Raw genomic sequence first — 12,812 nt, 5'->3', positions numbered from 1 at the left:
CTCCAGGGAGGGGGCCTCAACAACCTCTCTGGGCAACCTGTTCCAGTGCCTCACCACCCTCAAAGTGAAGAACTTCTTCCTAATGTTTAATCTACTCCTCCCCTCTTCCAGTTTAAAGCCATTCCCCCTCATCCTATCACTCCATGCCCCAGTAAAAAGTCCTTCCCCAGCTCTCCTGGAGCCCCTTTAGGGACTGGAAGGCGGCAATAAGGTCTCCACGGCGCCTTCTCTTCTCCGGGCGGAACAGCCCCAACTCTCTCAGCCTCTCCTCATAGGAGAGGTGCTCCAACCCTCGGATCATCCTCGTGGCTCTCCTCTGGACACGCTCCAGCAGGTCCATGTAATGGTGGGGAGAAGGTCTGGTGCACTGTTTGGGTTGGAGAAGGGCCACAGAAAAGAAAGGAAGCTCAGCTGGAGCGGAAGGAAGTGGAAGGTCGGTCATGGAGCTGTATGGTACCAATGGGAAAAGAGAAGGAAGGAAGCTGGAGGGGTGGCACTCGGATTTGTTTTGGGTCGGGTTGGGTTTTGTGCAGTGAACGTGCTTCAGACACCCCTTAACCCTCATTCTGGGAACCTAGTGAGATTTATTTGTAATTATGTCTCCTTTTGTGTATACACATCTCTGATATTTCCCCTGGTAGTGGGTTTCCTACCATAAAACCGTTGTTCCGGGGTCCCAACCCTGTCTTGGCGCTACGCTGTGGGGACAGTGGGTTTTTCCTGCAGTAATGCTGCTGTGGCATTTTCTCCTCGTCTTCACACATGCCCAGAGCAGTAATAATTCATTTTTGCCATTCCTAAAGCAAAGTCAGGTTATAAATATCTAATCACAGTGCAGATATTTACTATAAAAAATTCAGTGGACTCATATAATGTTTACAAGGGAGCAGGAAGGGATGCTGTACAGATTATCTAAGCAAGCTATACAGATAGTGACTATTATTTAGAATTATTTAAGTTAATATCTTATTATTCAAGAAAATGCATGGTATATCTTTTGCTGGATTTTTAAAAATTGTACTTTGAATGGCAGAGCTGGAGGAATACTTTAGAGCGTGTTTAATTATGCCACGACTCTGAGAGCTTAGAGGAAGATGGAGACTTGCCCTGTTCATTTTTAAAGAGATGAGGTTTAGTAGTAATGAAAAATGAACAAAGGAAAAGGCTTTTATTTGGTGAGAAAATTTAGGCAATTCTGCACGTTTAACTTGCAGAATACTAAAATTTGATTTCACCCTTATGAAAATGAGAATATGCAGCTGCAGTTTAAAAGATTTCTTCGATAATTTGGTCTTTTGTGTTCATGGGCTGTCATCAGTCTCCCTTCGAATGGGCACTCACGCGCGCAACTGTCCTTCTGTTAGAATGCTGCCCATATCATTTCTCATTAAGAGTCTCTCGTAAGCACAGCTTGTTTTTATCTCCGTCTCTCCGGTAAGCTGAAGTAAAGCTTTTTAATCACTGTGAAATGACCCAATAATTTATCTCCCTGAGGCCTGCAGTTAGGAGTCACTCGCAGAATTCAGAATTAACTTGGCAGGTTAAAAAATGACCAGTGATTGATTTTCAAGAAAAAAAAGGCAAAAATTTACTTTCGATTTTGAGAGACATTTAAGAGGAAACTGGGAGTGGTGGAATTTCATGGCTTTTGTACCTACAGAGAGGATTGCAGTGCATTCAGGCTGGGTGGAGAATGGCTGGAGAGCAGCCCTGAGGAAAAGGACCCGAGTGTGCTGATGGACCAGAAGCTCAACATGACCAAGCCATGTGCGATCGCAGCCCAGAAGGCCAACCGTATCCTGGGCTGCGTCAAAAGTGTGGCCAGCAGGTCAAAGGGAGGGGATTCTGCCCTTCGACTCTGCTCTGGTGAGACCCCACCTGGAATACTGTGTCCAGTTGTGGAGCCACCAACATAGGAAAGACGTGGACCTGTTGGAGTGGGGCCAGAGGAGGGCCACAAAGATGCTGTGAGGGCTGGAGCACCTCTGCTGTGAGGACAGGCTCAGAAAGTTGGGGCTGTTCAGCCTGGAGAAGAGAAGGCTCCGGGGAGATCTTATTGCCGCCTTCCAGTCCCTAAAGGGGCTCCAGGAGAGCTGGGGAAGGACTTTTTACTAGGGCATGTAGTGATAGGACGAGGGGGAATGGCTTTAAACTGAAAGAAGGAAGATCTAGATTAGATGGTAGGAAGAAATGTTTCACTTTGAGGGTGGTGGGGCACTTGCCCTGGTTGCCCCAAGAAGCTGTGGCTGCCCCATCCCTGGAGGTGTTCAAGGCTGGGTTGGACGGGGCTTGGAGCAACCTGGTCTAGTGGGAGGTGTCCCTGCCCAGGGCAGGGGGGTTGGACCTCGATGATCTTCAAGGTCCCTTCCATCCAAAACCATCCCATAATTCTATGATTTCTAACAGGGCCCCAGCTGCTGGTTACAACGCAAAGCCAGGGCTACGAGAATACCGCATACAGCAACAGCAGAACACCAGGGGCAGGCTGTCACTTGGAAGATGACAACAATTAACGCTCCATTATGTACTATTTGGGATGAGGACATCAATATTGGCCTTCTCAAAATATAAAATTGCTGAATTTCTTGTCTCCTGGCATGGCAGCCTTTGTGTTTATGGGATATCCATTATCTGTGCTTCAAAGCTTGTGTCCCATCAACCCAGTGTTGCGTGTCCTGTCGAATGAAGTGTTTTGATATTTTGGCCAACGTGTGTTCTTCAGTTTACGTGGTGTACCAATTAGCAATGGAATGATGTAAAAAGTACGTGGGCAAACTCCTGCAGTAGATTTCAGAGCATTGAGGTTCATCGCACATAGATAATGGTGCAAAAGAGGACTAATTTGGTACACCAGTGTGTCTCTTGATGTTGGCTAACGTCGGTTTGTCCTCATTCTATTAGGTACTCATTCTTCTACTACAACAGCTCTCTCCTTGCAATTTCCCTCGTCTTTGAAGAAAACATATAAGCAAAAATAGAATCTAAAGTATTAAATAGACAGTAATTTCAAAATACATGTGCTGTTTTCGCCAGGGCAGAAAGAGGGAAGAGAAGAGGGTTGTATGGGAAGGCTGCAAAGCACATTCCTTCATTCACCTACTGGAAAGTGCGCAGACAGTAAATGGTGATGAATTTATAAAAGCTATGACAGGATAGAATAGGATAGGTAGCAAATTATTATCTCTGCTTTCAGAGGGATTGATAGATAAGAACAGAGGAGAAATCATACTTTTTAACGGCTTAGTCCTTAATTTTGTTTTAAGTAGACTTTCTTGTGGAGTTGCTGTGGTTTTTCAGCTTGTGTTTTTCTTCTTTTTTCTCCCTCTGGGGATTTGTCCTGTTTTTTTTCAAGGGTTCACAAAATTCTACCTTTCTTTTGCTGTTCTATTAAATAGAATAACATCAAAGTCACTATGCGGATAGGGAAAGCGAACCTCCCACGTTGATTAAAAATGTAGAGCACAAAAGGACAGAAACTGGAAAGAAATACCAAATAAATACCTTTCCTAGAAATACATTTGGGATATATTCTCACCTTAGTAATGCTACTGGGAATTCTGTGTATGAATCCCTCTGGGGGCCAGACGAAAATATGCCTCAATTGTGCATATAAAGACTTGATTTTGGGGACTGTGAAGTTGCAACGCAGAAAAAAAACCAACCCAGATATAAGCTAGTTACACCAAATTCTTTTACGTTGACCCAATTTGCCAGATGCTGAACAGCCCTGAATTCTGTTTGCGGGTTCGATCTTGCGTCTGTTGAATTTTACTGCAAAGCTTCCATGGGGTTTTAGTGATGCCTCCGAGACGGTGAGCGTCGAGGCACACCTAAACCCTTCACGTGTTTCTGAAAAAAATCTCTGGAAAGAGTAGATAAGGAAAGGGAGGGGGGAAATTCCTCCCTGCAGACTTCAGTTCCTCCCTGCAGTGGAGCTTCGCTGCGCTGCTGACTCAGAAAGATGCTCTGGGCTTTCCAAACTGAAGGCGAGGGAGGATCTACTGCTTGGAACGACCTTTTGTAGAGTATTACAGGGCTACGCTTGCGTGGCCAAAAATGATGTTGCAATTGCGATGGCACTGTGCAGTCTAGAGCTATTTTTAATTTAAAAAAAAAAAAAAATTAAAAGTGTAGCAAAGTAGACTTCCTCCAGATTCCAGCAAGGCAAGCAGTATATCTGTGTATGAAGCGGGGTCACTGACTCCTACGTAAAGCCATGTTTTTGCATTTTTGCTACTTTTTTAACCTCTTAAGTAATAAATCTATCTCAGAGCAGTGTATTCATCTTTTAGTCATGCTGTTACTGCATTCTTCAGAAAGCACCCTAGAATGATCTACCTCGTCTAAGATGAGCAGTGTCTCTCAAAGGGAGAAGGCTTTTCTTGTGATTAAAAACTATTACCATTTCACCTCTATGAACTCGTTGAACGAATATTGATGACTTCTCCGAGTGCAGGCTTGAACAATATCGATGTCTAATGAGATGAAAACTCAGGTTTCTATCTCTTACGCATTTTATTTTTTCTGTCATTCAGCACTAATATTATTTTGCAACCATTTTGCTTGCCTCATGTTTGCAGTATTTTTCTGCATGAAGTCCAAACTGTAGCAGAATTGCCAAGAATGCGTTCTCCTCTCTGAATGTTTCATTGACGCATCTTTTGCTACCATCGCTGTGGTCATTACGGAGTAGCCTGAGCAAGTCTTTTGGTATAGGGTGGTGTTCTCCAATGGAAAAAATATCGCAGAGTTGGTGGTCTCGCAGCAGTTTTAGTAAAGAATTGTCAGCTATTCGTTCACCACTCAATCTGAGAAACAAAAGGGTTTGTTCTGTGTCTGTTTTTCTCTGTTTTAAAATCGTCTTTCTCCTTTTGCCTGTTTAAAAAAAAATAATAATAATTCTAGAGTAAATTTTCTAGTGTGAACATTTCTTTTTTCATCCCTGCATCAAAAGCAATTGAAAGGACAAGGGTTGATTAATGGAGCATCCTTGGCCCAGCACACATTGTCCAGGGTTGAGGCAGTACAATCTCAAAGCCGTGCAGAGGAGAAGGAGGGGAGGAGGCAACGCATTATCCTCTTTGATAAGAGATTTCAACACAAAATGGGCTTCCTCTCTGAAACGGTACCCTTAGAGTGTCCTTTACTGGTGCCAGGAAGAATAGGGATGAAACGTCACGTTGTGTGGAGCCACCTTCGGTTAGGAGTCAAAAAAAAAAAAAAAAAAGGAGCTTTTTCAGACGCTTGTGGGGCTGCATTCCTGGCAGGGTGTTCCTCAGCGTGCCAGGATGGACAGTTGGGGACGTGCTGATTTGTTTTCCCTCCTTTTCCTTTAAGGACGGACTCACCCCGCTCCACTGCGCTGCAAGAAGTGGACATGACCAAGTTGTGGAGCTGCTCCTGGAACGAGGTGCCCCGCTGCTTGCACGGACCAAGGTGTGTGTCTTACTAGAATACGTTAACAGCTCTGTGGAACTTTCCGCAGAATTTTCAATGTCACTGAAAGGACAAGGAAGAAGACAGGAACATTGCCGTTCTCCCAAAGGAAATGTGTTAATGGGTAGAATGATCCAAAATAAGGTTTTCTTACATAATTAGGGACTATCCTTTCCAAATGTATGAAACGGTATACACTTCTTTGCCCCTCTCTGTAATATCAGACTAAACACGTGATACACGGTGCTACGTCGAGCACTTCATGTCTGTTGTTACCTGAGACTGTAGGACACAGAGGTGGGCAGGCTGGGTCAGTCACTCCTGAGAGATGATTCCTGGTATATATTTCCTGATCTTTCATGTAATCTAACTAGGACCTGTGACTTGCAGCTTCTCCTGACTGTTTTCGTGGACTGTTTCAGACTTGGCAAATGATTTCAGCGTGCTCTCACTGATTTCTGAAAAGCGTGCTCTTTCTGATTTCTAAGATTAATGCGTTTCCTCCGAATGCTGTCCCTTTGGTCAAAGGAATGAGAGAAGGATACTTCTAGTATAAGAAGTATAAATGAGGCAACCCCACTGAGCAGCACTTCGCATCAGCAAATTTCAGAGTGCCTGATGAAGGTAGCTGGTATCATTAGCTGGAAAAAGAGTGGAATAGAGTATTGCAATGATATGCTTGAGGTCCCCTGGAAGATCAGGAGGGACAAATAATTTAAATACCGGGGTTCAGACCATTGCATTGTTTCCTGGGCCCCACTCCCTCAAACGTGGCTCAAAACAAGGGCAATTAGTGTATTCTGACCCATAATTACCCTTATCGGAGACTCAAAATTTTCTCTTGGTAGCCTCCAGGAGGTTTTATCGCTGCGTTGCAAGCATATCAACTACATCAAATAAGGGTGTGCTCAAGCTATGCATCCTTCATAGCACCAGGTAGTCCAGGTCATCTGTTTATGCAGGAGGGATCCATGGGGAGATGAGAATTGTCGGGAAAAGATTCCTTACAGTTTCACCAATTTCTTTGGTGGGAGAAGGTGGTTAGGTGAACCTCGTGTCAACACACCCTCACTTCACTAAGAGGTAGAGAGGCTCAGAAGAACACACCCTGCCACGTATATTGTGTACGCTTCAGGCGGGATTCCCAGATGTTGCCATTCAAAGACAGATGTTGCCAGTCAGGACAAAACATCAGCATTGCTGTGACAGCATCCGGATGTCCCCGATGTGTTGGGGACTGAACAGAGCAGAACAGTCAGTTTGACCGCACCAAGTCAGTTACCTGTTCAAGTCTATCCTTAAGCACGCAGTGGTTTTTAGGTACCTTATTGCATGTAAAATGAAATTAGGTTTAAAGGCAACTTCCTCTTCTAACTTCCAACTGAAACAGGTGGTTCCAAACTGGAGACAGGCAAATATGGAAATATTAAAACAATTTTTTTCTGCAAACAACTTGTTATACATATTAATAGCAACAATTCTCTTTCCTCTTAATTGTCTACCGTGGACTTCAATATTTACAAAAAGATCTATTAAAGCCAGGCAGGGCTATGAAACTCCTGCTTCCACTGCACTTCAACTGTTACGGTTTGAGCAAAAGGTCCAACCATGGTGATGTTTGAAAATATAATTTCCCAGAAGCTCAGGGGTCAGGTTTGCCAATACAATTTGGTTTTTTTCATTGAATGCTTAAGTTAAAAATACAGGTTCCTTAATAAATACAATGATGGTTAAGTAGGTACTTTTCCTCTAATTACCATACAACCTATGTCTTAGTCTGATGATGAGTATCCCCAGAACTGCCTTTTAAGGCCAAGATATGCTTTATTAAATCATGATGAAAGACCCTTAGATTCTTTTGCTTTGATTAAATTCTGATTTTAGTTAATTATCTGATGTTCCTCTAAATTTGCCTGTATTTGCTGGAAGGGGAAGGATGGCTATAGCCTTTTTTTCAGTTTTTCTCCCAGTCCGTAGCTGAGATGCGGCACCGTTCCAGCGATGAGGGTACTCGGCAAATTCACGGCGGCATCCTTCTAATATGTGCCACCATCGAAGTGAGAGTTACTACGAGTTACTGCTCTGTTTTCTTTTGCCGCAGAATGGACTCTCTCCGCTTCACATGGCGGCCCAGGGGGACCACGTGGAATGCGTCAAACACCTACTGCAGCACAAAGCTCCCGTGGATGATGTCACGCTGGATTACCTGACCGCCCTCCACGTGGCCGCACACTGCGGCCACTACCGTGTCACCAAACTCCTTCTGGACAAGAGAGCAAATCCCAATGCTCGTGCCCTGGTAAACCTGTCCCACCTGCGTCGTCTACCAAAGCTATCCAGGGCAGATGAGTAGCTCTTACCAGTAAAGCTAAGTGAAAAGTCTGTCAACAAACTCCAACAACCATAAATAGTTGCGGTAACAACGGGGTTGTCACACCTGCTGGTTACCAGTATTGTATCTCGTATTGTTAAGCCTCATCATGGACCACGACCCATGGCAAGTGGCTGTAGTGTCAGGACTGGAAGCTCTACAGAGTTCCTAAAATCAGAGCCGTTTCTAGCTGGTGCTGACGTATGCATTGGTATTTTACAGAATTAGTAGTTGAGTTTTCCACACCATGTGATATGATAGACAAATGATTTCTAAGCTTTCAACTGGCTCAGTAAGTTAATCGGCATGGAGGAAAATATATTAAAGAGCTAATATTTCTACGTTTTTCAAATTATGACATTCCCCTCTATTAGGTGCCACTTCTCTTTCTTTTCAAAAAACAGTTCTTCTGGTGCTTACAGGAAAACAGGTATGATGCCTTTCGCTCACTGATCAGGCCATTATCCCCTAACTGAGAGAAAAACGTCATGCTTGGCTTTGGGAACGTATAAAGCTTTCAAGAGTCTTTCATCTCTCCAAACCCAGACAAAATTCCATTTTTCTCTAATAGGAAGCGTCCCCATGAACTGTTAGCTGGATGGAAGTTAAAATACCAGTATATTGCACTCAATGGGGGAAAGATAGAGACTGGGAACACTTGAGATACTTCTGCACGGCAAGAAGTGTGCCAGTGCCTCCACAGAACATCCACCGCAGGCCACTCTGATGTCTTCCCTGGTGTCCTGCCTTCAATATCACCCCGTGTTTTCCTGTGAAGGCTCCCCCTGTCCCGCATTTCCCTTCCTCCCTTGGAACTGACTTTTTATTGACACAATTTTCTTCTGCCCGCTCATTTTTCTTGGCCTCTCTATACCCGCCAATCCCGTCACCCCTCTCACTTCCTCTTCTTACGCTTTTCTTCTTTTGTCTTTCTCAGTATCGTATTCGCTTGGTTGATATTTTCAATGCTGTTTTCATCCTTTCTCGTTTTTCTTGCCAGTTTTCTGATTATCTTTAGCTGTGCTTTCCTCAGCTACCCACACATACGCATTGTATGCTGGCCCCCACGTCTTCTTTCTTTCCTTCCATGACCAGAAATATACCTTCTTTTCCTCCCAGAGAACCATTTGAAATGAAAGAACACCCTCAGGCTGCTGCCTCTCTGCTCTCTTTCCTCCAGACTTTTTTTTTTTCCTCCCCCTCTCTCTTGTTTCCTCTCCCGTCAGGGACTTATCGCCTCTGGCTTGTTTATAGTATTTAATACATTAAATGGTGCTCATAATTTCTGTTAGCGATACGTTTTTTTCTGCCCTCTCCTCTTCCCCATCAAACTGTTCCTCACTTAAATAGACATAGCAAAATTAAATCAACTCAGGCGGTAAAATTAAGTGGAAGTATGGAAACTTCTGAAATGGCAAAGCTCCCTACGAAATATATAGAGAGATGTTGTGCGGGAGGTTAAATACCTAATGGGTTTGATTCCTTCTTTAGAAATAAGAGAAGGCTGATAGTAGGAATAATATTCAGCAGAGTCCTGTGGTGGAATAAATTTTACAAATAATTCATTTTCAGCTAGATTTAAAAAAAATAATTGTTTGCAGAATGACTTGGGGATACAAGCACTATATGCATTCTTAGCTTTTCTGATTTTGTATGTGCTTTAAAGCATCTTCAAATCAACTAGTAATTAACATTTCCCTTAACGGAAGCTGACAGTAGAATAATTGTCACATATCTCTAAGGTTTCACTGATAAGTCCTGTTTGTTGCTAGTTGATTGTTTAGCAATACTGATCCCTTTTATTAGAAAATACAGCTATTTTTCAACATTATCGAAAAATGTTACCTGTGCTTTTCACTAAAATGTTCACAAACGGTGAATAATGTGTCTGCTCAGCTTTAGGCGCGCACTTAACCTGCATTAACTTTAATAGTGCATAAAAAAAGCTTGAAGTCAAAGCATGTATTGCGTTATCGAGTATGAAGACATGCTTTGATTTGGGCCCCGATCTTACTGAATACACATTTCCGAAGAAAGGAATCTGTGCTGATGGCAAGCACAACGCTGAAACTATTGTCTCCCAATATGAAACGTTAGGTTGCGATCTTGATTGGAGATGTTCCCTTCCCCTGCTGCCTTTCATTCCTGTCCCTGCCCCATTTAATTTTAATCCAGATGAGGGTTGATAGGTTGATGTAAGCATGCTTACAATGCTTTATGTCTCGGCAGGGCGGGAATAAAGGAAGGGGGGGCCACAAATACTTCAAGAGTGAACATTTTGTGTCGTGAAACCGTGGCTGAAGTAGTGATTATTTATTTAAGATACCTCCCAGAATGCCCGTACAGACATGAACAGGAACGTGGTATGCCACAGATTGACACATAAATATAAAAATAAGTTCACGTAGATGCTTAGATTACAAGATAGTCTAAAAGGACAAACAAGGTGGAATCTGGAAGAAGTACTCTGTTGTTTTCCTAGAGAGATATAGAATATGTTTTGTACGCTTCAAAAGACACTAACTGATTTCACAGCGATCGCTATAATTTCTTATATCTTCTTTGTGTTAAGCAATTTTGGGGAAAACACATTAAGTCACCCTTACGTATACATGTGTGCAGCCTTCGGAACCACATGCATACATGCGCTCACGTGTACGCGTGAAAGGCAGAACGGGCATGTCTGCATTCGGGTTTTGGAGGTGGAGGTTCAGTTTCTCTCCATTACCTGAGAAGAAAGCAGCGGCACTGCTTTTTTCCGCCTCGGACTACTGGGAGATGTCTGTAATTCGTAACCTGTTGTGCTTAAAGAACAATTGCTTCTGATACTCTAACGCTTCTGCTTCCAGCGTGCCGGCGTGGAGCTGTGTGGGAAGTGTAGCTGCATGTTTTTAACTAACATGACTGTCTTTTGCGCAGAACGGTTTTACTCCACTGCACATTGCCTGCAAGAAAAATCGCATCAAAGTCATGGAACTCCTGGTGAAATATGGGGCTTCAATCCAGGCTATAACAGAGGTAGAAAAATGTTTCGTGTCCTGAAGAAACATTCCTTCTCTCTCTCCCTTTTTGCTTCCTTTGTTCTCTCTCCTCTCATGCCTCACTCTCACTTATCTTTTATTTAAACGAAGAAGCCCCTTCCCTACGCCCGTGCAGAGGAGTAAAACTGCTCTTGCTTTGTTTCGCAGTCGGGCCTCACACCAATACACGTGGCTGCGTTTATGGGCCACTTGAACATAGTCCTCCTTCTGCTGCAGAACGGAGCCTCTCCCGATGTCACTAACATTGTGAGTATGGCTTTGACTAGAATCCTCTGTGCGATACCTCCTCCGAGAAGGGTCTGGCCTACCACGTAGCTCAACCAAAGGTCACATTTTAATGATGCTTTGAGACTTCGTTGCGTTTGAGGACAAATTACTTTAGCACCTTTAGCGAAGAGGGGAAAATGGTGACAGTATGTGCATCATTGTGCCAGGGGAGGGTTAGATTGGATATTAGGAAAAATTTCTTCACCAAAAGGGTTGTCAAGCATTGGAACAGGCTGCCCGGGGAAGTAGTGGCGCCGCCATCCCTGGAGGCGTTTAAAAGACGGGTCGACGGGGTGCTGAGGGACGTGGTTTACCGGTGGACTTGGCAGTGTTGGGTTAATGGTTGGACTCAGTGATCTTCAAGGTCCCTTCCAACCTAGACGATTCTATGATTATAAGCCATCTGTGGTTTCCTGGATTCTTCAACAGCGCTTGAGTAGGTAGAGTTTCCCTTAGAAACAGACAAAGCTCACCAAACACATCCAAACCTGATTGGAAGCCAAGTCACGGGGAAGACTGTGTTTCCGTTCTGAAGGATGAAATTTAACTCCAAACGGCTCTAATTTCTGCTTGCATAGTTTCGCTGGCTGCCATGAAATTGTGTCATTTGTATCAGTGGAAGGGTATAAAATGCTTAAAACCTTACAATCAAAGAAAAAGTGAAAACGTTATACTCAAGATGTTCCTCTTACACAGGAAATTCCAGGAACTGGTGCCTTTCAAACGAATGTGCTTAAGTCTAGAAAATGTGACCTTTGGGAGATAACACGAAATGCAAAACCTGACTTACCATAGAAATCGGTGTTTGTATACCAATAACTTAGTTACCAAGAAGAAAAAGAAGAATAAAAAGAACATGATAGTTTTCTGAGCTGTATTTCATAGGCATCTTACTGTTTGAATTTGTCAGTATAAACAAGTAATTCAACTTATGACCACCTGCACCTTGAAAGCAGCTTTTTACCAGTAAATAATGTTACTGATAAGTGTTCCCAACAACAAAACAACAGCAAAAAATTAGTATTCTGGGTACACCGGACTGATCAGTTTTTCTCAGTCAGAAAAATCTTCCTTGACAAAGTCTCGTACTGCTTTCATACTTTTTTTATAGAAGCAATCTTTATATAAAAACTTTATTGATAATATGAAAGCCAACAAAAGAAATTCTTGTGGAAGCGATTAAAAGTATTGTGTTATTGGACATTCGTGTGCAAAGTTTAACACTTTACAATTTATGCTACACGAGTGTCTTGGCTTTTACTTCGTAAGCTGAAGTTCCCTGTTGAATTACTAACTGTTTCCAAAAGCTAAATTGCTTTGCTAATTCAAGTACAAAAAAGGGTCTTTAAAGAAATTTGGTCTTTAGAGTGTGTGAAATGTAAACCTTATTCACATTTTAAACAGCTCATTCTTCAGGTAATAAAGTTTATGTAGATGAAATTCTCTATTAAGATTTGTAGCTAAGGCTGTGGGATTTTGTTTGTTGCCTACTTTTGCTGATCTCAGCTGGTAATACGACGTTAATTTTAAAATGACAAGATAAATCAACTCCTGGAGAAGAGGGTTTGCTTTAATTAGAAGTTCGTAATAGTAGACAAGCTCAGGCTCCTTCTTTTCCTACATCTAGACAAAGGACAAGAAGATGTGACTCCTGATTCTGATGCAAAAGATCTTGACCAGAGCCTTCATTTTGGCAT

General features: G+C 42.9%; 1 protein-coding gene across 1 annotated transcript in view; it reads left to right on the top strand.

Moving 5' to 3' along the window:
• ANK2 (ankyrin 2, neuronal) overlaps nt 1-12,812 on the top strand; it is a 313,778-nt gene that overhangs the window by 204,466 nt on the left and 96,500 nt on the right. Inside the window, exons 10-13 of the mRNA XM_009888182.1 lie at nt 5,338-5,436; nt 7,538-7,735; nt 10,727-10,825; nt 10,996-11,094. Coding sequence (XP_009886484.1) covers nt 5,338-5,436; nt 7,538-7,735; nt 10,727-10,825; nt 10,996-11,094 — 495 coding nt within the window. The remainder of the gene's footprint in view (nt 1-5,337; nt 5,437-7,537; nt 7,736-10,726; nt 10,826-10,995; nt 11,095-12,812) is intronic.

This window comes from Charadrius vociferus, unplaced genomic scaffold, assembly GCF_000708025.1.
Source record: "Charadrius vociferus isolate BGI_N301 unplaced genomic scaffold, ASM70802v2 scaffold767, whole genome shotgun sequence".
Taxonomy (NCBI): Eukaryota; Metazoa; Chordata; class Aves; order Charadriiformes; family Charadriidae; genus Charadrius; species Charadrius vociferus.
The sequence above is the reverse complement of the archived record's forward strand: the minus strand, read 5'-3'. Positions and strand labels throughout refer to the sequence as shown.